Consider the following 27,967-nt stretch of genomic DNA (forward strand, 5'->3'; position numbering starts at 1 on the left):
GGCCATGCTACATATTCAAATGTATACAATTGTTTAGAAAAAACGTCTTTTTTAAAGTTGCATTTATGTGGTACATACAGTATAAATATTCTTGCCATATTGTAATACAATACTGTGAATATATCACATCAATATTGCATTGACACAATTGTATCTCGATAGGATACAATGCATATTTGTCTATCCAATGAGCTTCAATGGGCTAAACTCACAATCCCACAGAGTCATGCTGTACACCTATAGTTGATACTGCAACATTGTTGGAGTTCTGAAAATACACCAATGTTACCAATTTTGGCAAAACTCACAGTACAGTAATTGCACTGATAAGTAAAATGAAAAACACTACAGTAAGAGAATGTTTTTTTCATTCTTATAGGATTTAATGATTAAATCAGTGCACAAGTTCAAAAATGTAACTTATTTGTTACTGTAATACAGTTAAATGTTCAGCTGAACTGACTGCAAAAAAAGCTTCCCTTAGGCCAAAAAAAATAGAAAGATTATAAATGAGGTGAAGGTGAAACAGATCTATATGTGTTCGATTTCTGCTCATTTCTAAACTGTTTGTAAAGACTGCGTTGTGTATTTCTCCCTCGTAGTAGTAATTCTTGAAGTGGAATAAAATCAACTTGCCAGGTTGGGTCAGAGGGTTGAATAGTAGGTTTATTGGAGGATGTAATACAGCACAGGTACAGATTTAGGTGGGATAGTCTCAGTGTAGGAGGAGAGGAACAGTCTCCAGACGTGCTCCTTGGCTGTCGATCCCTCTTCTCACCGAACCAAAGGTTTGAGGCCAGTATTATAGGAAAGAAAGAGTGAATAACAAAATAACAGTGTCTCCCTTGATAAGGTATATGGCCCTGGCTATGTCCCAGGCGACCGGGTTGGTTCGTCCTTGTTGGGACATCACAAATGATGGAATGGAATGTTGGAAATAACACCTCGTACAGTAGGAGAGGCACTGGCCTGGTCCTAGACTAAGAGATGTGAACACAGAGAGGCATTAAAATACACCAACATTCTACATTCCTCCCTCTCCATCATATTAAACGTAGTTTAAAGATCACCCTTTAAAATGACAATTCAGTGGATCTACTGGTAAGAAATTAACAATTATCTAAATCAACAAAATGAAGCATAAAAGGCAATAGCAAACAGAAAAAAGTATACTCATCAACCACAAGTAAACCAGGTGTAGGCTAATTAAAAAATAAAAAACTCATTAGGTTACTCATGATTAAACCAAAACAGATTTTAAATTGTAAAATAAAGGAAATGGACTGTCCAGACACCTCCCTCTGCTGGGCGGTGAAGCTCCACCTTTCTCTGACAGCTCTCTCTGTCCCCAGCAGAAAAGTGGTTCTGTTAGTCTAACAACATTAAAGGGCCCAGAGGAAGGCTTAGCCTTAGAAACGTTGGGGAGTTTGGGGCACCAGACCTTGGGACGGGGTGGGCTCTCTAACACAGCTACCCTGAGGGGGGGCAACAAGATCGGGTCAGTCCCTGAGGGGGTCGGTTGGGGGGCGGTCAGCCGGTGAAACACACAGGGAGATAACTCGATGACCACATAGAGCATAATAACGGAAAGGACAAACGGCAGAGCCATTTGGACTATCTGAGAAAACATAGAGCCACCCAACCCGCTGAGCCATCCCACACATGTAAATCAGTCTGTATCCCACCTCCATCCTGATCAGGCCAGAGCAGCTCATCTCCAACACAGCAGAGCTCACCTGAGGCCTCTTCTATGCTCTCACACATGACTCAAGGGTTCTGCCAGTTGAGTTTCAACAGGAGAGAAGTGAGCGAGACCAATTGGTAATTGGGTGTCTCACCCTCCCCCCCCTCCCCCTTAGCCCCCCCCAACTCCCACTCAGTGACACTGAGGCCCCGCCGACCCCCGAGGACCCTACCCAGCACCCTTCGTGTGCGTGTGTGTGTGTGTGCGTGTGTCTACAACCGACAGAGAGACGCTGACGACCCCCACCTCCATACCCTGACCCCAGGGAGGAGGTCCTCCTGGGTGAAGGAGGACCAGAAGGTGTGGAGGTGTGTCAGTGTGTCTGAGGACCCTCCTCCACCTGGGGACACTCTGTAGAAGGACAGAGAGCCAGTAGGCCGGTCCAGATACACTCCTACTCTGGTGGAGCCAGCGGGGGGGAGAGGGAGGGCTGTTCTCCTACCGTTGTACACGGCAGAGTAACGATCATCATCACAATCAAGACCCCAGGACTTGTTGTTCAGTCCAAGCCCGCTGTCAGGGCCCCCTCCTCTCCTTGTGATTCCTCTGTATGTCACTCCTATCTCAACAGGTCCTTCCCACTCTACCTCCCAGTAACAGCGGCCAGTCAGAGCCTCTCTACCCAACACCTGGTCCCAGTAGTCAAATCTCTCTGGGTGATCCGGATACGACTGGTCCTCTCTAACCCACGTCACCTTCCTGTTGTCCTCAGACAGAGAGAGTTCTCTGTAGGCCGTGTTGGGGTCCAGGGTGAGTTCACAGGCATCTGAGGGAGAACCAGACATGATGAGCTGCTGAACCGCTCTTCATCCTCATCATCATCACTGGTACTGTTCTCCTGAACATGACATGTGAGGGGGGGGGGTCATGTGATGTTATAGTAACGCTATTGCTTCAGACTCCGCCTTCACCCCCTCCCCTCCCCCGAGCCCAGACCCTCCCCTCAGCACCCTTTGCGTGTGTGTGTGTGTGTGTGTGTGTGTGTGTGTGTGTGTGTGTGTGTGTGTGTGTGTGTGTGGACCCTCAGCCCCATCTCCCCCCCCTCCCCCGAGCCCAGATGTTATCTTCATGATGATTGGACAGTATTAATATATGGAAGATACATGATGTCAGCCATCATCCTCATTCCCAGTAGGATCTGACCTCACTTCCTGCTGTGTGGATGGACTTTCCATCTCAGTAGTGAGTGTGTGATGTGATGAATCAAACAGACACTTACACTTCTTTAGAGCTGGTTTCAGCCTCCACACTCCACCGTGCTCCACACTGGGGGGGAAACAAAGTGAGAGCAGCATGTTGAAACATTCACCTTCATCATCGGCCGTCTCATCACGTTCTACACAACGTGAGTTACAGCTGCCTCTTCCAACCACTTCATCTAGCAGCGGCTTGAATCCTCGTAGGAGACTTTGTCCCTGAGTGGTCAGCTGTCCTCTCCATACCTGAGAGTGTCCAGTCTCCAGCGTGGATCCTCCAGTCCAGCAGAGAGCAGCGCAGCTCCAGAGTCTCCTGGGTGATTGTAGCTCAGGTCCAGCTCTCTCAGATGGGAGGGGTTGGAGCTCAGAGCTGAGGCCAGAAAAGCACAGCCTTCCTGTGTGACCAGGCAGCCAGACAAGCTACACACACACACACACACACACACACACACACACACACACACACACACACACACACACACTATTATATTTATTCTGGTTGAGAGCAGTTCATACTAAAGTAACCACATTTATAAAGTGTATTCATTCCATTTGGAGGACAAGGAGAACAGGAAGAGGAAGTTGGGAGATGACATCATCACAGACATCAGAACTTCCTTCACTTGGATGTGAAACAGGATCATAAACAAATGCTCCTTTCTCAATAGCTACAACTCAATGAGATATTGTTTGGTTAGAGTCAGGAGAAGTCCGCTGTGTTATGTACGCTGAGACCGTTTCTTCACAGGTTCTAACATTGTGTAGAACCAGGGAGAGTTTTGTCAGCAGGCAAAAGAGCAACAGAAAGGCATCGGACATGAGCAGCACTACACCAAACTAATGTGAAGTTAATAAAGTCCATCTTTAATGTTCAATATGATTCACTTTACCACGGCCAGTGATGTTCTATGGTGAGGTGTACATTATATTTAGATCACAGCACAGCTAAAGCCTCATCCCCATGTCTACACTAATGACAACTCCTCAGCTCACATCTGCTGACCAGAGTTACATAACATATAACATACATAACATACCAGTAGTTAACAGGTCAACCCCTAACCCTCACATCAGCTGGCCAGAGCTACGTAACATATAACAAACATAACATACTAGTAGTTAACAGGTCAACCCCTAACCCTCACATCAGCTGGCCAGAGCTACATAACATATAACATGCATACCGTCTTGTGTGTTCTTTTCGATAACGGTCCAACTAGTCGTGGACCATCCCTTACATATTAAACAACCCCAAGACCCAGTTTGAAGAGGCTGAAAACTGACCTGAGAGTTTCCAGTGTACAGTGTGGACTCCCCAGTCCAGCAGAGAGCAGCTTCACTCCTGAATCCTGCAGATCATTGGTACTCAGGTCCAGCTCTCTCAGACGAGAGGAGTTGGAGCTGAGAACTGAGGCCAGAGCTTCACAGCATCTCTCTGACAGATTGCAGCCCTTCAGCCTTCACACAAAATAAAGAGAACAGGTTAGGAACTGTGATTAAAATAACTTACATCTTCAACTTATTACATAATGAAGAAATTGTGGTTATTCAAATTGGGTGTAAAATGTATAACAATAAGATAGTTGTTTTGCAGCATTTGAAAAGTCGTTTGTATATTAAAATTACTTTTTGTTGCAGTATTATGTATATTATGTATTGCAATGTTATCAGTTAATCTAAAGCAATGTTTTGTATATAATTAGAAGTTTTACTCCAATATTATGTATATTGCGTTGTGAGGAGAATAAACATCACAGCGTTCAGGAAAACACTTTGCTAGCACGAGAACTAAGACAGCATTTGTGCGCTTGGCGTTGTCAGTTTCGTGCTGCTTCACATTATGTGTGCTATTTTATGGTTGTAAATCTGTTAAATTTCTTCTGATATTGAACCTTGTGGTGTAACTGTTTGACCATTGGGTAAAACGGACCTGAGAGTTTCCAGTGTACAGTGTGGACTCCCCAGTCCAGCAGAGAGCAGCTTCACTCCTGAATCCTGCAGATCATTGGTACTCAGGTCCAGCTCTCTCAGACTAGAGGAGTTGGAACTGAGAACTGAGGCCAGAGCTTCACAGCATCTCTCTGACAGATCACAGCCCTTAAGCCTTCACACAAAATAAAGAGAACAGGTTAGGAACTGTGATTAAAATAAAATACATCTTCAACTTATTACATAATGAAGAAATTGTGGTTATTCAAATTGGGTGAAAAATGTATAACAATAAGATAGTTGTTTTGCAGTGTTTAAAAAGTCGTTTTGTATATTAATATTACTTTTAGTTACAATATTATGTATATTTTGCATTGTATTGTAATACATGTTATCAGTTAACCTAAAGCGATATTTTGTATGTAATTAGAAGTTTTATTCCTATATTATCTATATTGTGTTGTGAGGACAATAAACATCATAGCGATCAGGAAAACACTTTGCGAGCACGAGAACTAAGACATCATTTGTGCGCTTGGGGATGTCAGTTGCGTGCTGCTTCACTTTAAGTGCACACTTTTATGGTTGTAAACCTGTTAAATGTCTTCTGATATTGAACCTTGTTGTGTAACTGTTTGACCATTGGGTAAAACTGACCTGAGAGTTTCCAGTGTACAGTGTGGACTCCCCAGTCCAGCAGAGAGCAGCTTCACTCCTGAATCCTGCAGATCATTGGTACTCAGGTCCAGCTCTCTCAGACTAGAGGAGTTGGAGCTGAGAACTGAGGCCAGAGTTTCACAGCATCTCTCTGACAGATCACAGCCCTTCAGCCTTCACACAAAATAAAGAGGACAGGTTAGGAACTGTGAATAAAATAACATACATCTCCAACTTATTACCAAATGAAGAAATTGTGGTTATTCAAATTAGGTGTAAAATGTATAACAATAAGATAGTTGTTTTGCAGTGTTTGAAAAGTTGTTTTGTATATTAATATTACTTTTAGTTACAATATTATGTATATTATGCATTGTATTGTAATACATGTTATCAGTTCATCTAAAGCGATATTTTGTATGTAATTAGAAGTTTTATTCCCATATTATGTATATTGTGTTGTGAGGAGAATAAACATCATAGCGATCAGGAAAACACTTTGCGAGCACGAGAACTAAGACATTATTTGTGCACTTGGGGGTGTCAGTTGCATGCTGCTTCACTTTACGTGCACACTTTTATGGATGTAAATCTGTTAAATCCCTTCTGATATTGAACCTTGTTGTGTAACTGTTTGACGATTGGGTAAAACTGACCTGAGAGTTTCCAGTGTACAGTGTGGACTCCCCAGTCCAGCAGAGAGCAGCTTCACTCCTGAATCCTTCAGCCGATTGGTACTCAGGTCCAGCTCTCTCAGACTAGAGGAGTTGGAGCTGAGAACTGAGGCCAGAGCTTCACAGCATCTCTCTGACAGATCACAGCCCTTCAGCCTTCACACAAAATAAAGAGAACAGGTTAGGAACTGTGATTAAAATAACTTACATCGTAAACTTATTACATAATAAAGAAAATGTAGTTATTAAATATTTGGTCTAAAATGTATTACTATATGAAAGTTGATGTGAAGGGGCGGCAGTAGCTCAGGAGGTAGAGCGGGTTGGCTGGTAACCTGGAGGTTGCTGGTTCAATCCCCGCTCCTCCTAGCTGAGTGTTGAGGTGTGCTTGAGCAAGGCACCTGACCCTAACTGCTACCGACGAGCTGGCTGTCGCCTTGCATGGCTGACTCCGCCGTCGGTGTGTGCGTGTGCGTGTGTGTGCGTGTGCGTGGCAATATTGTAAAGCGCTTTGGGTGGCCAATCGTTAGAAAAGCGCTACTTAAATGCAGTCCATTTCTTTTGCAATGTTTGAAAACCGTTTTTGTATATTAATATTACTTTTTGTTGCAGTTGTATGTATATTATTGTAACACATTTTATTAGTTCATCTAAAGCGATGTTATGTATATAATTAGAAGTTTTATTCCAATATTATGTATATTGTGTTTTGAGGAGAATAAATATCATAGCGATCAGGAAAACACTTTGCGAGCACGAGAACTAAGACATTATTTGTGTGCTTAGGGATGTCAGTTGCTTGCTGCTTCACTTTATGTGTGCACTTTTATGGATGTAAATCTGTTAAATCCCTTCTGATATTGAACCTTGTGGTGTAACTGTTTGACCATTGGGTAAAACGGACCTGAGAGTTTCCAGTGTACAGTGTGGACTCCCCAGTCCAGCAGAGAGCAGCTTCACTCCTGAATCCTGCAGATCATTGGTACTCAGGTCCAGCTCTCTCAGACTAGAGGAGTTGGAGCTGAGAACTGAGGCCAGAGCTTCACAGCATCTCTCTGACAGATCGCAGCCCTTCAGCCTTCACACAAAATAAAGAGGACAGGTTAGGAACTGTGATTAAAATAACTTACATCTTAAACTTATTACATAATGAAGAAATTGTGGTTATTCAAATTGGGTGTAAAATGTATAACAATAAGATAGTTGTTTTGCAGCGTTTGAAAAGTCGTTTTGTATATTAATATTACTTTTTGTTGTTGTATTATGTATATTATGTATTGTAATGTTATCAGTTAATCTAAAGCGATATTTTGTAGCTAATTAGAAGTTTTATTCCAATATTATGTATAGTGTGTTGGGAGGAGAATAAACATCATAGCGATCAGGAAAACACCTTGCGAGCACGAGAACTAAAGGTACGGCCACACTGAACGCGTTACGCGAGTTTGATTAGGCCTAACCTGCCGCTTCATCATTTTGTGTCACAAAAATGGTTCAACGCGCCTACGGAGCTAGATGAGCCGGCCCAAAACTTATTTTACCCCGCTACTTTTCATTTGCTCCACAAACATGGCTGAGATCACCACCATCGCTGCGCTGTATTTGTTGTGGGAGTTCGAGGAGAGTAGGAAACCCAAACGCCGTCGTGTTTGGGTGCATGACATCCTCCGTAGGCGCTCACAGCTTGTAATATTCTTATGTTGTAGCTGTTAAATGACGGGACCGATTTAACATGACGGGTACTTTATTCGAGCGTCCATTTCCTTGTGACACACAAACGATACATCTCGCGCCTCACCCTTCACATATGCAAATGAGGTGTAATCTGACCAATCACAGTAACCCATCTATCTGTAGGATATTACATCTCCCTTCTTTTGTAATAAACAATGAACATAACTAACACGCCTAACAGTGGCTCATAAACAAATACCAGAGGTAATAACAGGTAAGTCCAGTAACTGTAATAACTGCTTTTCAGACATATCCTATAAGTAAACGGTAGGTTATCAAGGTTATTGTTTTGTAATAAACAATGAACATAACTAACACGCATAACAGTGGCTCCATAACAAATACCAGAGGTAATAACAGGTAAGTAAGCTTTTCAGACATATCCTATAAGTAAAAGGTAGGTTATCAACAGGTAGGTTATCAACAGGTAACTTCAGTGTTCACTTTACATACATGTTTCCTTTTTTTTTTTTTTTTATTAAACGCTACACTTTAATATCACAGGTCCATCACTTGTCTCGGCTTCACCAGACGCCCAGACCTAGTGTGGGCATATGGCGCTGGCCCATCACTGGCAAGGCCCCCAGTGTTAGTGGTGTCCGTAGGTAGGTTCTCAGACACCGGAGTGTCTGGCCTGTCATTCATTACAGCTGTGTGTTCTGGCGCAGGAGTATCAGACCTGTCACTCACTTCAGCGGTGTGTTCTGGTGTAGGTTCCTTGGTCGGTAGGAGGTGGCGGCGGTTGCGGCGGTAGGTCTGACCCTCACTAGTGCTGATGTGGTACGATCTGTCAGTATGTGCCGGTTGCATGATGGTTGCAGGTCTCCACAGTCCATTATCCTGCCGGTAACGTATATTGTCCCCAGCCTGCAGAGTCGACAGCGGCCTGGCGCTCCGGTTGTAGTACCGGCGTTGCTGGTGTTGCATGTGTTCCCGCCTCCTTCTGGCGGCGGTTGGGCTGATGACCTGGGGTTGTAGTTGCGCTGCTGTGGTAGGAAGGATGGATCTCAGCCTGCGGCTGTTGAGCAGCTGGGCCGGTGATTTGAAACCGTCCACTGGAGTGTTCCGGTATTCCAGTAGGCTGAGGTACGGGTCCTTCTTTTCTGCCCGTGCCTTGTCCAGTGTAATCTTGGCTGTCTGGACAGTTTTTTCTGCGAGCCCATTGCTTTGGGGGTAGTGCGGGCTTGTCGTTGTGTGTTTGAAATCCCATGTGTTTGCAAAGTTCTTAAAGTCCTGTGAGCTGTATTGTGGGCCATTATCCGAGATCACCTTCTCGGGGATGTTATTACGGGAGAACATGGCTTTCAGTTTTCGGATTACCGCTGATGAAGTAGTGGAATACAGCCTCTCGATCTCGAAGTACCTGCTGTAGTAATCCACCGATACAACATAGTCTTCTACATTCCATGCAAACAGGTCAGTTGCAATGACCTGCCATGGTCTGTCGGGGATTTCATGAGATAGCATTGGCTCTTTTGGGTTTGACTTCCTGTGTTGCAGGCAGATGGTGCACTTTTCCACCATGGCCTCTATTTCTCTCCCCATTCCTGGCCAGAAAAGGATGTCTCTCGCTCGTAGTTTGCTCTTTTCCATGCCTAGGTGCGGAGTGTGTATTGCTGTAAGCATGCTGGCTCGGAGAGAGTGTGGGACTATGATCTTTTCCCCTTTGAATAGGATTCCGTCCATCTCTGATATTTCATCCCTGTGGTTCCAGTATTCGGCAGTGGTGGGTGAGCATTTCTTCTTGGTTTCAGGCCACCCAGACAGTACAGACTCTTTCAGCATGGTGAGCTGAGGATCCTGTTCAGTGGCTGTTCTGATGTCTGTAAGCTTTCTGTCGCTCACAGGGAGGTTGCTGATAACCGTGTGGACTTGCGTATCCATGCCCTCACTCAGAGTGTGGTCGTTGCAGGCTAATGACTTCCTGGAGAGTGTGTCTGCGACAGGGATGTGTTTACCTGGTTAGTGGATGATGGTGATGTCATACTTCTGCAGCTGCAGGATCATCCGTTGTAAGCGTGGTGGGGCCGCTGCGAGGGGCTTTCTCATAATTGATTCCAATGGCTTGTGATCGGACTCGACGACAACCTGGCGCCCGTAGACATACTGGTGAAAACGCTTACATCCAAAGAGAACAGCGAACAGTTCCTTCTCAATTTGAGCATAGTTTTCTTCTGTGGCTGTGAGTGATTTTGAAGCGTAGGCGACGGGCTTTTCTTCTTGCAGGAGCACAGCCCCCAAACCACTTTTAGACGCGTCGACCTGGAGCCTCAGCTCCTTGCTTGGGTCAAAGTAGGTGAGCACAGGTCCTGGCTCCCGTGTGATGAGGTCCTTCATTTGCTGGAAGGCGGAGTTGTGTGTTTCATCCCACACAAATTCGCTGCTTTGCTTCAGTAGCTGGCAGAGGGGTGCGTTTATTTCAGACAGACTTGGGGCAAATCGAGCCAGGTAGTTCACCATCCCCATAATGGTCTCCAGTTCGGCTTTGTTCTGGGGTGGCTCCATCTCTTTTACAGCTTTCACCTTGTCAGGGTCTGGCTTGATACCTTCTCGTGTGAGCCTGTGTCCAAAGTATTTGACCTCTGTGACGCAGATCCTGCTCTTCTCGGGGTTGAGCCGTACACCTCTCTCTCTGGTCCTCTCCAGCATGGCCCGCAGGTTAGCGTCGTGTTCCTCTCTGGTTCGCCCGTAGACCAGGATATCGTCAACTATTGCAGCGACGCCTTTCAGGCCCTCATACGTCTCGTCTATTTTTCTCTGAAACTCATCCTGGGCTGATACGATGCCGAAAGGAAGGCGGAGGAACCTGTATCGGCCGAACACAGTGTTGAACGTCGTAAGCATGGATGAATCCTTGGTTAGTTTAATGGCCCAATAGCCTGACCTTGCGTCCATGACGCTGAAAAACTGTGCGCCTGCCAGTCTTGGGGTGACATCCTCCAGAGTGGGGAGTGGGTAGTGAGGTCTTTTTATAGCTTTGTTTAGCTCGCGGGATCTAGGCATACTCTCAGTTTACCTGTATGTGGCTTCTCTACTACCACCAGTGCATTCACTCAGTCTGTAGGCTCGGTCACTTTCGCGATGATTTCGGCCCCTTCCATCTCATCGAGCTCGTCCTTCAGGCGGCTGCGGAGGGTGAACGGGATTCTCCGTGGTGGGCACACGGCGTTGGACACTGTCCAACGCCCTGGAACACATCTGCAAATTCCTCCCTCACATCACAGCCTTCTGTTTGAGTTGCATTTACAGACAAAACTAGTTTAATGAGGTCCATATCAATACATGCTCTCAGTCCTAATACAGGTGGAGCTTTGGTGGTGACTATGTAGAACTCCAGTGTCATAGCAGTTCCTTTGTATTTACAGCGTAGGTTGCATGTCCCTTTTACATCAAGTGGCTCACCACCATATTCTGTGAGGCGGCGGGTTGTGGGCTTCATGTCTGCCTTGCTAAACAGTTTGTGAAATCTTTGAGCTGGGATTATGTTGACTTCGGCACCGGTATCTAACTTGAATTTGACTTTGTGATTTTTCTGTCCAATTTCCATCTCAGCAATGGCCACATCATTGTCTGTGCCTTTTGAAATTGTGTCAATGAATAGTGTCTCCTGTTCGTCTGTATCGCTGTCTTGGGCGTTAGCGCCCTCTACTGCATGCACTGGCTTGGCCCTGCGTTGCTGCTGAGATCTGCATACCTGGGCGAAATGATCAAAACGTTTGCACTTGTTGCATTGTCGGCCCCTAGCTGGGCAGTCCTGACGGTCACTGTGTTGTTCTCTTCCACAATTCCCACACGTTTTGCCATGTGGTCTGGCTCTGTCTCCACTGCTTGAATATTTCCCCCCTTGACTGTAGTTAGCGCTGTATTTTGGCGCCTCTCTGTGCATCTTGGCGCGGCCCACAGCATGTATGTCGTGGCTATCAACGTTAGCTGGTGCTCGACTGTTCATGGCTTTCATTTGTCCCTGGGCTAGCTCATGCGAACGTGCAATGTCTATTGCTTTGATCAGATCTAGCGTAGCTCCATGACTGAGTAGTTTCTCACGTACCTTATGAGAGTTCGTTGCGAAAACTATCCGGTTCCTAACCATCTGGTCCGAGTCAGCATAGCCACAGTCCTTGACCAGCAACTTCAAATCCGTGACGAATTGCTCAAATGGCTCGCCAGAGCCTTGCATTCTTTCTTGAAACTTGTGTCTTGCAAAAATGGGGTTCGCTTTTGGGGTCACATATTCCTCAAACTTGACGTAGTACGTCTCCAACAATTTAGCCTGATCTTCCGTGAGTGTCCAAGTGTTAAAAATGTCCCGACCTTTGTCTCCGACCCACAGTAGAAGGTAACTGCATTTATCCTCCTCGCTCATGGCTTTCAGTGGGCCGGGGAACATTAGCTTCACATGCTGCTTGAACCTTCTCCACGACTCCGGTAAATTAGCAGATTCCCAGTCCTAAATTGGGCTCTGAACACCAGAGGAATGCATCCCGACTGAATGGTAAGCGTTGAGTTCTTAATAACTCTGACACCATGTAATATTCTTATGTTGTAGCTGTTAAATGACGGGACCGATTTAACATGACGGGTACTTTATTCGAGCGTCCATTTCCTTGTGACACACAAACGATACATCTCGCGCCTCACCCTTCACATATGCAAATGAGGTGTCATCTGACCAATCACAGTAACCCATCTATCTGTAGGATATTACACATGACATCCTCCGTAGGCGCTCACAGCTGGGTGAGTTTCACCACCTCCTCCAGGAACTCCGCCTGGATGACGGCCGGTTCCAGCGGTATTTTGGGTTGACTGGGGCCATGTTCGATGACCTGCTAGCCCGGGTTGGTGCCAGGATCTCCCGTCAGGACACCAACTACAGGCGCTCCATTAGTGTTGACTCGTTCGCGAACGAATCAGTTCGAATGAACGAATCGTTAAAACGAACGAACTGCACTGGTTCCTCTCTCTCGTTCGCCTCGTTCGCCTTGTTCGTCTCGTTCGCCTCGTTGGTTCTCAGAGTCGACTCCTCCCAGACCCACTAGTCGCTGACTCGCTGACAGTTCGTTCACTCACTGTGTGAGTGGTGAGGAGGGACCGACTGAGAGACGTCACGACTCACGAGAGCCAGCCAATCGTATGCTGTTCTAGGACTGAGTCTAGGACGCTCTCGTTGAATTTTAGTCAATGAGAGACAGAAATCAACAGGTTTAATGGGGAAAAAACAAATAGGCTTAGCGAGCTATCTATTATTCACATTGGCCATCTGTTGCATGGACGTATTTAAAGGATGCATTGTACATATTTATAATTCGAAATTCGTCCCAGCCTTTATACCACAATTTTCACAACCTACCAGCTCTCGTTGTGAAGACTACTCACCGCGCAATTTGTTTCAATGGAAATCGCGACAGTATACTTTCAACATAAAGTGTACATATTTATCATTTGAAATTCGTCCCAGCCTTTATACCAGAAACTCTAGAGTCTATAGTGTAGCGACCCTGGGACATTTAAAGAGTTTGTGTGTTATGTGTTGCATTGCATTTCGTTGTCCGTTATGCCAGTTGTTCTCTGTGCATGCATTGGATGTTCTTCTTGTCAATCAGTGTGGGGGGCGAATCATCAGGTCAGCAGGGGGAGGGCCTTGGGAGAACAGGAGGGTGGGGGCTTGCACGTTGAAGGGACCGGGTTGGGGGGTTGCCCGGGTAACCGGTTGTTGTTAGTGTGGCTTTTTGCCGTTGGTTACGGGTTTTCAGTGACCTGGTTTGTCACCGGCGAGGTCATTACAATAGTGTAAAACTGCGTTGTCTGATGACTAATTAATGCATTTTTCACAATTAACCAGCTCTCGTTTTGAAGGCAGTGTTAATTTCGGCAGCTAGGTTTAGTCTTTGGCTGCACAGGGTTCTGTTTATGGGAGCCTAAAACACCCGGGACACCCACCATCATTGCTAAATCAAGTCTATTATTTTGCTGATATGTCAAACATCCAATAATCAACTACACCCCCCATCCCGCTGCGTTTGGTTAAAGTTGTAATGTTGACGTATGAGAATGAGAACGAGGGAGGCGCTGAGTCTGAGCCGTTCATTCGATGATTCTACCGGAAACTTGACTGAACCGGAAACTCGACTGAACGAACGAACGAACTAACGAACGAGGGGCTGAGTCTGACTGACTCAGAGAACCGTGTATGATTCGATTCACCGCTACCGGAAACTCGACTGAACGAACGAACGAACGAACGAACGATTCGCGAACGACTCCCCTTGGCGAACTGAATCACGCGAACTGGTTCGCGGAAACGAATCAATAAATCCATCTCTACGCTCCATATCAGCTGCGGAGCACCTGTCCTCCGTCACTCTGCCAGTGACGTCGGGTCAAGCTCAACGCTGATTGGCTATCGCGGCTAAGCGTCACGCGTAGGAGCGTAAAAAGTTAAATTTTTTGAACTCCGCACATAGGTGCGTTGGGCACGTAGGTGCGCTGGGCGCGTTATTTAGGCGCGTAAAACGCGTCTAACACGCCTAAAGCGCTACTTTTAGCGCATGTAACGCATCTACGCCCCAAAAACCAATGGTTCCCAATGCAAAAATGCGGATTTTCTACGCCTTTAACGAGCATGAAGCGTTCAGTGTGGCCGTACCTTTAGACAGCATTTGTGCGCTTGGGGATGTCAGTTGCGTGCTGCTTCACTTTACGTGCACACTTTTATGGACGCAAATCTGTTAAATGTCTTCTGATATTGAACCTTGTGGTGTAACTGTTTGACCATTGGGTAAAACGGACCTGAGAGTTTCCAGTGTACAGTGTGGACTCCCCAGTCCAGCAGAGAGCAGCTTCACTCCTGAATCCTGCAGATCATTGGTACTCAGGTCCAGCTCTCTCAGACTAGAGGAGTTGGAGCTGAGAACTGAGGCCAGAGCTTCACAGCATCTCTCTGACAGATCACAGCCCTTCAGCCTTCACACAAAACAAAGAGAACAGGTTAGGAACTGTGATTAAAATAACTTACATCGTAAACTTATTACATATTGAAGAAATTGTGGTTATTCAATATTGGGTGTAAAATGTATAACTATATGAAAGTTGTTGTGAAGGGGCGGCAGTAGCTCAGGAGGTAGAGCGGGTTGGCTGGTAACCTGGAGGTTGCTGGTTCAATCCCCTCTCCTCCTAGCTGAGTGTTGAGGTGTGCTTGAGCAAGGCACCTGACCCTAACTGCTACCGACGAGCTGGCTGTCGCCTTGCATGGCTGACTCCGCGGTCAGTGTGTGAATGTGTGCGTGAATGTGAGGCAATATTGTAAAGCGCTTTGGGTGGCCAAAGGTTAGAAAAGAGCTATATTAATGCAGTCCATTTAAAATTGTTTTGCTGTGTTTGGAAATCGTTTTTTCTATTAATATTAGTTTTTGTTGCAGTATTATGTAATGTATTGTAATACATGTTATTAGTTCATCTAAAGCATTGTTTTGCGTATAATTAGAAGTTTTATTCCAATATCATGCATATTGTGTTTAGAGGAGAATAAATATCATAGCAATCAGGAAAACACTTTGCGAGCACAAGAACTAAGAAAGCATTTGTGCGCTTAGGGATGTCAGTTGCTTGCTGCTTCACTTTATGTATGCACTTTTATGGAGGTAAATCTGTTAAATGTCTTCTGATATTGCACCTTGTGGTGTAACTGTTTGACCATTGGGTAAAACGGACCTGAGAGTTTCCAGTGTACAGTGTGGACTCCCCAGTCCAGCAGAGAGCAGCTTCACTCCTGAATCCTGCAGATCATTGGTACTCAGGTCCAGCTCTCTCAGACTAGAGGAGTTGGAGCTGAGAACTAAGGCCAGAGCTTCACAGCATCTCTCTGACAGATGACAGCCCTTCAGCCTTTACCCAAAATAAAGAGAACATGTAAGGAACTGTGATTAAAATAACATACATCTTTAAGTTATTCAATAATGAAGGAATGTTATTAGTTTAACAAAAAAAACGAAATAATTAGATGAATAAATGAATACTCCTATATTCTATTTTTCTGAATATTCTCTTATGTATACTATAATACATTACACGTTAATAGGACACCTACAGAGATGTTTTGTATATTATTATAACTAGTATGTTTATTCTGTTATGAGCAGAATAGTAATACATGTTGTAATGAACCTACAGAAATCTTTTTCATATTATTTTAACCTTATATTCCAGTTGTATTTATATTGTGTAGTGTGTATTGTAATACATGTTATTAGTGAACCTACAGAGATATTTTGGAGGCTTTGACCACTGGCAGCAGCCTGAGAAGACCATCTTCTGAAGCAGAGTATTTTTTCAGGTCAAACACGTCCAGCTCCTCTTCTGATGTCAGTAAGATGAAGACTAGAGCTGACCACTGAGCAGGGGAGAGAGATTCTCCGGAGAGACTTCCTGATGTCAGGTACTGTTGGATCTCCTTCACTAGAGAACAGTCGTTCAGCTCATTCAGACAGTGGAACAGATTGATGCTTCTCTCTGGAGATAGGTCTCCTTTTATTTTCTCCTTGATGTAAGACACTGTTCCCTTATTGGTCTTTGAGCTGCTTCCTGTCAGTCGCAACAGACCTGTTTTAATCTGAGTGGTCAGTGATCTTTTTTTCTGTCCCAGCAGACCACGTAGGACAATCTGATTGTTCTCTAGAGAGAGGCCCAGGAGGAAGCGGAGGAACAAGTCCAGGTGTCCGTTCTCACTCTGTAAGGCCTTGTCCACAGCACTCTGGTAGAAGAGGAGTTTATCTTTCCTGGAGGTTGGTAGTTCTTCTGAGAGCAGATTGACACCAGTATCGATGAAGGACAGAAAGACATAAAGGGCAGCCAGAAACTCCTGGATGCTCAGATGGACAAAGCAGAACACCTTGTCCTGGTACAGCCCACACTCCTCTTTAAAGATCTGGGTGAACACTCCTGAGTACACTGAGGCTGCTCTGATATTGATGTCACACTCTGCCATATCTGCCTCGTAGAAGATCAGGTTCCCTTTCTCCAGCTGGTTAAAAGCAAGTTTTCCAAGAGAAACAATGATCTCCCTGCTCTCTAAACTCCAGTCCGGATCTGTTTCAGCCCTCCCATGGTACTTCCTGTCCCTCTGTATGGACTGAACCCTCAGGAAGTGGCTGTACATCTGAGTCACGGTCTTGGGCATCTCTTCGATCTGGGATTTTTTGAAGATGTCTTCCAGAACTGAAGCAGTGATCCAACAGAAGACTGGGATGTGACACATGATGTGGAGGCTTCTTGATTTCTTGACGTGGGAGATGATTGTTGTGGCCAGCGTCTCCTCTCGGAATCTCTTCCTGAAGTACTCCTCCTTCTGTTGGTCGGAGAACCCCCTCACCTCTGTCACCATGTCAACACACTCAGCAGGGATCTGATTGGCTGCCGCAGGGCGTGTGGTTATCCAAATGCGAGCAGAGGGAAGCAGGTCGCCCCTGATAAGGTTTGTCAGCAGCACGTCCACCGAGGTGGACTTTGTGACATCATTCCATATCGGGTTGTTCTGGAAGTCCAGAGGAAGTCGACACTCATCCAGACCATCCAAGATGAAGACAACTTGGAACCGGTCGAATCTGCAGATTCCTGCTTCTTTGGTCTCACTAAAGAGCTGATGAAGAAGTTCCACCAAGCTAAACTCTTTCCTTTTCAGTAAATTCAGCTCTCTGAAAGTGAGGAGAAATGTGAAGTGTATGTCCTGGTTGGTTTTCCCTTCAGCCCAGTCCAGAATGAACTTGTGTGTTAAGACGGTTTTACCAATGCCGGCCACTCCAGTTGTCATTATTGTCCTGATTGGTTGATCGTTTCCAGGTAAGGGTTTAAAGATGTCTTCACATCTGATTGGTGTTTCTTCCTTGGCTGGTTTCCTGGAAGCTGTTTCAATAAGTCTGACCTCATGTTCCTTGTTGACCTCTCCACTGCCTCTCTCTGTGATGAAGATCTCTGTGTAGAAGTTGTTCAGATCTGTTCGCTTTCCTGCTTTAGCGATTCCCTCAAACACATACCTGAACTTCTTCTTCAAATGAGACTTGATTTTATGCTTGCAATCGACAGCATCAGATCCTAAATGAGAAAACAACAGATGACATCAGTTAGTGGATGGTGATCAGTGGAACCAGGTCAATATTTCCTGTTAAATTACCAACTTCATGATATTTAGTGGCTTCATTACTTGGTGGTCGGAAAAGCTGGTTGTGAAGGACTGCATGTAACAGATTCAAAATGGTAAGGACTATTATTTCCGCAGCAATATGATTGTTCTAATGATAGTAATAATGATAGTGAATCAGTGTAAAGTGATTTGCTATGCTGATACAACAAGACAGGGTTTCATCACTTCCACTGAGTTGTTCTGCTGTTGGTCACCAGTATAATGTTTAACGTTAATGTGGCTTCATAACTTGTGGTCGGAGAAGCTGGTCGTGACAAAGACTGCATGTTACATCTTCAAAATGTTCCGGACTTTGTTTTTTCCACAGCAATATGATTGGTCTAATGATAATAATAATGATAGTGAATTGGTGTAAAATGACATGCTGATATAACAAGATAGTGTTGCACCTCTTCCAGAGAGTTATTCTGCTGTTGATCTGCAGCTTACGTTTAATATTATTAATAATAATAATAATAATAATAATAATAATAATAATAATAATTACATTTAATAACATTTTATTTCAAGGCACCTTTTATGATACCCAAGGTCCCCTTACAATTCATAAAACAATCTAGGGTCAAGAACAGCAGGAGCTGCATCGCCAACAGCATGATCAAAACAAGACATAAGACCCAAGTAGGAGGGGGTAAGAACAGTGAGGAGACCCAGGTAGGAGGGGGTAAGAACAGTGAGGAGACCCAGGTAGGAGGGGGTAAGAACAGCAGTGAGGAGACCCAGGTAGGAGGGGGTAAGAACAGTGAGGTGACCCAGGTAGGAGGGGGTAACAACAGTGAGGAGACCCAGGTAGGAGGGGGTAAGAACAGTGAGGAGACCCAGGTAGGAGGGGGTAAGAACAGTGAGGAGACCCAGGTAGGAGGGGGTAAGAACAGTGAGGAGACCCAGGTAGGAGGGGGTAAGAACAGTGAGGAGACCCAGGTAGGAGGGAGTAAGAACAGTGAGGAGACCCAGGTAGGAGGGGGTAAGAACAGCAGTGAGGAGACCCAGGTAGGAGGGCATAAGAACAGTGAGGAGACCCAGGTAGGAGGGGGTAAGAACAGTGAGGAGACCCAGGTAGGAGGGGGTAAAAACAGCAGCACAACGGGGATACGAGGGGAACCCACGGTAGGGGGTCATTATAGCGAGCAGGCCAGTGGGAACACATGTGTTTTGAGGAGAGTTTGAATGTTGTCAGGGCGTGTCTTTCAGTTCAGGTCAGAGCCCTAGCACCCACGGTGGTGAGAGCCCTAGCACCCACGGTGCTGAGGCGGGAGGTCGGGACGGTGAAGACCAGCTGAGGATGACGAAGGGAGCGGCAGGGCCTGTCCTCCTGGAGGAGGTCGGGGAGATAAGTGGGGGCCACGTTGTGGAGGGCTTTGTCGGTGAGCAGAAGGGTTTTAAGGTCAATCCGGTGTTGGACACTGAGCCAGTGTAGTTGGACGAGAATGGGGGTGATGTGGTCGGGTTATTTGGTGCTGGTAATGATGATGTTTAACGTTCTTTAACCTGAGACCCCCACCATTACCCTACATATCCAGATCAAACCATTTAACCTGGTACCCCACAACAACCCAACATATGGATCAAACCATTTAACCCCAAAGAGGAAAGATTGTCTCCACATGGAAGTTTGAAATGTATTAGTCTCACATTATGTCATTTAGTCTGAAGAGAACAAATAATAATCTCCTACTGCTCGTCAAAATGTGTATTTCTTCTGTGTTTTCAAGATTAGTGTCTCTTACTGCCCCACAGTCTGTCGGCCAGTTCCTCCTGGTTCATCTCCATCAGGCAGAGCTTTGTGATGTCCACCACTCCCTCTATGGCGCGCCTCCTCTGCTCCTCATTCTTACCATCCACCTCCTCCTCCTCCACTCTCTGACCCTCTGAGCATTGTGGGTAATCTGAGAAGAGATCCCTCCAGAGCTTCTTCAGCTCCTTGTCTAGAAAAGCGTGTGCGTTCTCCTCAGCCCTCTGGAACAGAACAAACATCAAGGAGAACTTTACTTTGAACTAACTGAGACATCAGAAGCATCTGTCCTGGATCCACGTCCCGCTGGACAAGAGATGCTTTCTAATGTCCATGGAGAGCTGAAGTCAAACGTCTTGGTGGACATTTACACACCTTGATCAGCTCTGTTTGATGCTGCTGTAGAGACTGAGTGCTGGTTACCTTTGACCTCTTCTGTTGTCTGTGGGGGATCACGCGCACACACACACACACAATTATATTTCGCCAGACTTATAGACATCAGTATCAGTAGAGCCTGATAACAACCAACTGGTCCGTTTTCCTCGTCTGTTTGAAAGTCCTACCTCTTCTTTCTGGAGGGGCGTCCATCTTTAAATTCAAGTGGTATATCCATAGAGCGGTCACTCTTCATGGAGACACAGCTGGGTCCAGGGGAGTCTGCTCTCTCCTTCTTGGCTCTTCTAGAAAAACAAAAACCAGAATTGATGGACTTTTGGTAGAAGTTGTGTCTTTATGATCTCTGATAAATCCTCACCTCCTCTCAGTAGACTGGTTTCCATCGTTAAAGTTATCAGGATGTTCCATAGAATCGGCACTCTCAAAGGAGTCACAGCTGGAGCTGGGTCCAGGGGAGTCTGCTCTCTGCTGCTGCTCTGGGCTTCAACACACACACACACACACACACACACACACACACACACACACACACACACACACAGACACACACACACACACACACACACACACACACACACACACACAGCTTTTACTCAGACTAATGATGGAGTCATGATGTATCACTGCTGAGCTCTGAGATGGGAACAGTCACAGACAGAGAGATCCTTTTCTTACCTCTTAGCTTTGCTCTGGCGGCCATGTTCCCCAGACAGAGTGGTCTTAGAGGTAGGACCCCCCTCCTCTCTCTCCTCATCCATAGTGGACTGGAGACCTGGACACAAACACAACTCCATATTGTTTCTACTGCCACTCGGCGTTGGTTTACTCTCTGCTTTTATATGAGCTGTGTATTCCGCTCACAGGGGGCCGTTGTCTCTGTTAACTGTCTCTTGTCTCTGTTGGACAAGACGCAGACGCAGATTCATAGACGCAGATTCATAGACCTTCTCAATCCCAGACGTTTCTCATATACTCTTTAATAACGTATCATCATTCAACACAGAAGGTCTCAAAAGGCTGCAAAATGTGTCTAGTAAGATCAAGTTCACCGAGCGGAACTTGATCAACTGCTCCCTGTGCTGGTTAAACCGCTCTGAAGGCAGGACCATACATGGACTTCCTCATGTGGTATACATCACAACCAGATCTGTGAGGCAGGCCCACAGAGAACCAGACCCGGTAAGAGAGGACGTTTAAACACCTTCACAAAGCAAGATGGCCGACTTCCTGTCTAAATAATGTATCATAATACTGCACCACAAATATAACAGCTGTACATTCTGTCCTAAGTACCTTTAGAGTCACCCAAGGAAACAAGGAGACACAAGAAGGAAAAGTCATTATTAACGTCAACCTGACACCTGACTCCATCATGCGCGGAGCTTGGGGGTGGCTTTCGGGACTGAAGCCCCGAAACTCACGTCAAAAGCCCCGGATCTTTTTTAAGCTTTTGAAGTTATGACAACCCTGACATGTTCCCTCATGTTTCCACTGGTAGTTATTTTCACCTCTTGAAATTGATTTATTTTCATTTTGAAAGAAACAACACATGGAAGCAATGGAAAATGCCATCTCTCGTTCGGTTGTTTAGAACGGTTGCCAGGACAACGTGATGTTTTCTAACCATTCCCGTCTCTCAGCAGTCTTGTTAAAGTAGCCTCAGGGTGTGGAACAAACATTACCATGGACATTAGAAATTATTGTTCTAAACCAACGTCCAGTGATACCGTAGTAGCAGCAGCCCCTGCCAATGACCTGTCAAATGTTTCAGCTCAGTGAGATCACCTTGATGTGCTGGTGCTAGTGCTAACTAGCCTGCCTCGGCTAGCTAGGCTGCTATGATAATTACTCCTTTCACACAAAATAGATTACCAGCGTTGCTTAAAATGTCAGAAATCCATTTTTCTGATTGCGATTCTGTCTCAGGCAATATTGTACAGTGTTGTGTGTTACCAAATGTTACCTTAAATTAAATGTTGAGGTCCACTGAATATCATGAAGAGGTAAAAAATATCTATGTCCGACATGTCGGTTATTTTAAACTCAAACTTTATTAACGATTTAGATAAGAAATGTACAGATATCGTGTTGCTGCATTCGCTGTTTGACCAGCAGCCAACATGTTACCGATGTTACCGATGCGTGGCTGGTGCTAGACTGTCTTGTTTACTTTCAGCTTGCGTCCATATCCACGTTCATTGAACTTTGACCCCTTTTTAAATGAGTTCTACCAGAGTGATAGATGCGGACAAACCTCTAAAACAATGTAGTACTTATTTGTGTGCATATGTATAATACTTCAGTGCATTATCATTATTATTTTAAATTAAAATAAAATAAAATTGATAATGATAATGCACTGATATTTCAGTCAGTGAGTAGACCTAATGATGTTGTTAATCTAGATGGATTCATATTAAAAAATAATATTTATATTGATCTACTTTTAGCCCTAGTTGTATTAATTATATTATGTGATATTATATTATAAATTTAAATTAGATTGTATTATATCATATCATATTATATAGTCAAAATTCTTATGAGTCTACTTTGTTACACAGATGAGTCAGGTGAAATCAGGGAAGAGGCAGAAGAGACGTCACAGCAAGGGACAGCCAGTGGAATTGCTAGGTGTTCGATCCCAGAAGGAGACCAAAACAGGGCAGTGGAAGAACAGGCCGAGCTAGGGGCAGCAGGTGGAATGGCAGGGTGTGACCTAGGATCTCCAGAAAGTGGTCCGGAGCAGGTGCGCCTGTCACAATATCCCTTCAGCCAGTTTGGATCTCAGAAAAGAGCTTTCAACAAAAATTGGTTTGAGCAATTCAAATGGCTTGAGTATTCTGCGGAGGGCAATTCTGCATTCTGCTTTTCCTGCCGTGTATTCGGAAAGCAGAATACACACATTAATAAAGATTCACTTAGTGGATCTGGTTTTTCCAACTGAAAAAGGGCTTTGGATACATTCCGGGAGCATGAAAAGAGTACCTTCCATGTCTCAACCATGTCCTGCTGGCATGGCTTCAAAACCACAAAGAGCAAAGGAGATGTGACTACCCAGCTTCATGCTGCAAATGCAGCTGAAATTTTAGAAAGAAGAGAATACCTTCGGCGAATTGCAGCCATCACCACCTTCCTTGGCAAACAAGAAATTCCATTTAGAGGCCATGATGAGCAAGAGTCTAGCCTTAATCAAGGCAACTTCTTGGAATGCTTCAAGTTCCTTAACGAATTCAATCTTTTTTTACAAAATTACACTCAGTTCAACTGCCACCTATCTTTCTCATTTTCCCAAAATGAGATGATCACAAGTGTTTCAAGAGAGGTTACAGGGAGCATAGTGAAGCAGTTAAAGGCGGCAGGAATGTACTCTGTAATGGCAGATGAGGCCAGAGACGGACACACTGAGCAGCTTGCTGTGTGTGCGTTTCGTGACCAAAGAGGGCCAAGTCACAGAAAGTTTTCTTGGGCTATGGAAACTGAAGGGATTTGATGCCAAGTCTATTACAGATGCAATTGAGGAACTGTTGCAGTCACACACGTTGGGAGGTCTGCTGTGTGTTGCCCAAGCTTATGACGGTGCATCCGTCATGAGTGGAGAAGGGGGGGGTGTGCAGGCCTGCTTCAGGGAGCTACACCCTGAAGCAGTATATGTGCACTGCTATGCACACCAATTGAATCTTGTTTTGTGCTATACATGCACGAGCTGTTGGAAAATCTGTACACCACTTTCAGTACTTCCCTAGTGAACCACGACAAGTTCCTAGAAGTACAGAAAGAACTTGGATTAACACCATCTGAACTGGTGCAGCTCTCCACCACACGATGGGCATGCAAGCTGAGGTCTATCAAAGCTGAGCTGAGAAACCTTCCTGCCATCCTGTCCTGCCTCAGCTCAACGAAGACCTCCATAAACAAGGGGATCCTATCAAACCTCTGCAGGCCAAAGACGATGTACATGCTGCTCATGTTTTCCAACCTCCTTGGAATAACGGAAGGATTACACAGATATCTTCAGGGGGAAAGTGTGGACTTGGTCAAAGCTGCCCAGTACGAAATGGCAGTACATCAGACTTTGAAACGGCTCCGCACAGATGATAGTGCTGAGGAGATGTTCAGAAGATCCATGGTCTTATGTGAGGAACATCATATTCAGCTTCCAGCTGGTCCCAGACAAAAGCAAAAACGCTTTGGTGATTTTGTGGTGGAGTCAGCCTGTGGATCAACTTCAAGCATGACCAGCTCAGATGATTTAAAATGTCAGCTTTTTTATCCATGCCTGGACAGGATGTTGGAGGAGCTCACCTGTCGGTTTTCAAGTGTGGGAGAAGAGGTTATGTCAGGTATTCAAGCCTGCAACCCAACATCTGAGGTCTTTCTCTCTGAAGATTTCCTCAAAAACCTTGCCCGCCATTACAAGATTGAGCTGAGGTCAGAAGAAGTTCTGGTGGGTACAACATTAATCAGGAGAAAGATGGAAACCCAGACCATCCCTGACACTGCTAGTGTCTTCCAAATGCTGGATGCTGACATGTTTCCCACTCTCAGAGCTGTAGTTAAAGTTGCTTTGACTATTCCAGTCAGCAGATGTAGCTGTGAGCGTTCCTTCGGTGCCTTGCGGCGCCTTCACACTTGGCTTAGGAGCACTATGGGGCAAGAAATGCTCAACGACCTGGCCGTTATGATGATTGAAAGAGAAAACGTGTCCGTCATAAGCAGGGATAGCGTAATTGACAGGTTTGCTAATCTCAAACCACGCAGTTATAGCCTTATGTTGCCACAACAAAACTAAGATAATCACTGCGGTAGGGTAGACAATAGTTGGAATGGAGTGTGAAGAAGAAATTAAATGAGTAGTGTAAGAATCCATAGAAGAACAGACAGATAAGAGAAAAAAAATGGGGTCGGAATAAAGATGAATCATTTTTAGACTTGATTCCTTCAGTTAAAACATTTTGGCTCAGCTTTAATACAGTTAATTGAATCAGTCTCTCACCATAATTCATTCAATATTTTATTCATTCATTCAGTCATTCAATTTGTTCTCATTTACAATAAAGAGATGTACCAACTAAGGAATGAGAATCTTGTTTCACAATACTTTGCATTTGTAATATGTTTTCTTTCCATTAAATAGAGTCGCCTTATCGGAGAAACCGTTCAGTCTCTTCCTTTTTTTTAAATAAAAAATAAAAATGGCATTTAACGTGACAAGGCACTTTGAATCTACAGAAAGGTAGTCTCAAATTATAAGTCTCAATTTTCCCATTGTAGTTTACATAAAAATCTCTAGAAGTCAATAGTTAAGTGGTTATTGTTTCTTTCCATTAAATAGTATTGTCTTGAGCAGGCCCTGCAACTGAAAAGGTAGGCTATGAATTAGAAGAGATTTAGGATTTGCCAATGTCCAGCAGGTCACCCTAAAATGGACTAGAATGCAGGAAATCACATTTTAGATATTCAAATTTTTATGGGGGAGGACCCCAGACCCCCCTCTGGGCTAAGCCCCGGATGTACACAAAGTCTGGCTCCGCCTCTGGACTCCATGCTGGAAGATTCTGGGTTCGATCCCCAAAGCCCACAGTCTAACATGTATCATTCTACAGAGCAGAAATCTTAAAAATGTTCAACCGACTGATAAGATTCAAAGTTATTCATATGTATGATCTATCACAGATAAGAGCGGACTACAGTATCTTAATCTTCTTCCTACAGTGATTAAGTCAGCCAAACCAAACCATCCGACTCATAACAAGGAAATGGTGAACGAACCAGTTGGACCAGTTCCCCTCCCAGTTCATACTCCTCCCAGACTAACCTCTTATAGGCGGCTGATCCATGACCTCATTCAGTGATGAATAGTAATCACTGTTTTTAAATATGAAGAATGGACAGAGAGCTCTCAGCTCTGTCCACTCTGAGTACAGAATACTCAGAGTACTCAGTGTGGACAGAGTACTCAGAGTTCACACACACACACACACACACACAGAAGAAAAAAAGTCACAAACGGCCTACTCTTCTGCAGTCTGTGATTCATTCAACACCAGCGGTAGTAAAGTGGAACATTTTGCTAGGTCCGTTTTGAAACCCTCGAAAAGATGCACTGCAGCACCACCTGCTGGTGACAGGATGTCAGTGTGATTGGCTGAGCTGAAGAACACTAACCAGTCGTCACCAGGGACTTCTGTGTTGAGGCGGTCGCGGCAGTGTTAATTCACCTTGCAGGTCATGTCCCTCTCATACGAGTGATGCTCTCAGATATAGAGTAGGCCTACACTACTGCAGAATGATGCAGGCCCACAGAGAACAAGACCCAGTACAAGATGACGTTTAAACAGCTTCACTAACCAAGATGGCCGTCTTCCTGTTGAAATAATGTAATAATAATACCGCACTACACTAACAACTGTCCATTCTATCCTCAGTACCTTTAAAGGTACCACAGGACTTTTGATTAAGAACCAATACTGAATCTTACGAAACAGTCATTATTAACCTCAACCTGACGCTTGACTCAAGGCTGAAAGTTTCTGGGTTCGATCCCCAAAGCCCAGAGTCTAACACGTAGCATTCTACAGAGCAGGAATCTTCAAAAATATTCAATAGTAATTTTGACATATAGCATTGCATCCATACATTGACTAACGTTTTTAACCATGTGGTTTTACAGGAAACTAACTATCAACCTATTGATAAGACCAAAAGTTATTCATATTTATGATCTATGATGGATCAGAGTGGACTACAGTACCTTAGTCGTCTTCCTGCTGTGATGAAGTGAGCCACAACAAACTGTCTGACTCATGTCAAGGAAATGATGTCCAACCAGTTGGACCAGTTCCCCTCCCAGTTCATTATCCTCCCAGACTCTGCTTTTATATGAGCTGCGTTTTTCCGCTCACAGGGGGCTGTTGTCTCTGTTAACTTTGGACAAGAGGCAGGGTGGTCTTTCCTAGACGCAGATTCATAGACCCTCTAATTCTCAAGGAAGGCAGGACCATATATGGACTTCCTCGTGTGGTATGACATCACAACCAGATCTGTGATGTGGGCAAACAGAGTACAAGACCCAGTACGAGACGACGTTTAAATGTCTCCACTAACCAAGATTCCTGTCTGAATAATGTAATCATAATACCGGACTGCAAATATAACAACAGTTCATTCTGTCCCAAGTACCTTTAAAGTCACCCAAGGCCGCAAGAAGGCACAAGAAGAAAAAGTCATTCTTAACTTCAACCTGACAGCTGACTCCATAGCTGCATCTTATAGAGCAGGAATCTTAAAAATGATCAACCTACTGATTCAAAGTTATTCATATTTATTATCTATCACGGATAATAGTGGACTACAGTATCTTAGTCTTCTTCCTTATGGACCAGTTCCCCTCCCAGTTCAAACTCCTCCCAGACTAACCCTGAATAGGCGGCTGATCCATGACCTCACTCAGTGATAAATTATAATCAGCTTAATGAAGCATGGACAGAGAGCTCTGAGCTCTGTCCACTCTGAGTACAGAATACTCAGAGTGGACAGAGTACTCAGCGTACACAGTACTCAGAGTACACAGAGTACTCAGAGTGAACACACACACAGACACACAAACAGACGCCACCGTGGACGGTGAGGCTCTCGTATCTCTGGAATCTCCCAACACCATTACAGGTCTTACTTCACTTGACGCCATTGCATTGGCAGTTTAGG

The 27,967-nt window shown here is 44.8% G+C and overlaps 2 protein-coding genes across 5 annotated transcripts in view; one reads left to right on the forward strand and one right to left on the reverse strand.

Moving 5' to 3' along the window:
* LOC307080745 (uncharacterized protein) overlaps positions 1-27,967 on the forward strand; it is a gene marked incomplete at its 3' end in the record, with an annotated part of 111,726 nt that overhangs the window by 16,017 nt on the left and 67,742 nt on the right. The window lies entirely within an intron of this gene.
* LOC307081034 (uncharacterized protein) lies at positions 1,882-27,955 on the reverse strand. 4 transcript variants are annotated; one of them, XM_079744044.1, is made up of 17 exons: positions 27,936-27,955; positions 20,936-21,032; positions 20,619-20,741; positions 20,428-20,544; positions 20,237-20,303; positions 19,857-20,085; positions 16,193-18,020; positions 15,645-15,818; positions 14,724-14,897; positions 7,105-7,278; positions 6,183-6,356; positions 5,527-5,700; positions 4,871-5,044; positions 4,225-4,398; positions 3,187-3,360; positions 2,964-3,010; positions 1,882-2,510 (listed from the first exon to the last, which is right to left on the reverse strand). In XM_079744044.1, the coding sequence occupies exons 2-17, from the start codon at positions 21,016-21,018 to the stop codon at positions 1,957-1,959; spliced, it is 4,440 nt and encodes a 1,479-aa protein (XP_079600170.1). In that variant the 5' UTR covers positions 21,019-21,032; positions 27,936-27,955; the 3' UTR covers positions 1,882-1,956. The 4 variants fall into 4 exon arrangements, with proteins under 4 accessions (XP_079600170.1, XP_079600171.1, XP_079600169.1 ...); XM_079744045.1 differs by lacking the exon at positions 27,936-27,955 and adding an exon at positions 27,015-27,064 and having other exon boundaries at positions 20,428-20,541; XM_079744043.1 differs by lacking the exon at positions 27,936-27,955 and adding an exon at positions 27,015-27,064.

This window comes from Pollachius pollachius, assembly GCF_949987615.1.
Source record: "Pollachius pollachius genome assembly, chromosome: 9".
NCBI lineage: Eukaryota > Metazoa > Chordata > Actinopteri > Gadiformes > Gadidae > Pollachius > Pollachius pollachius.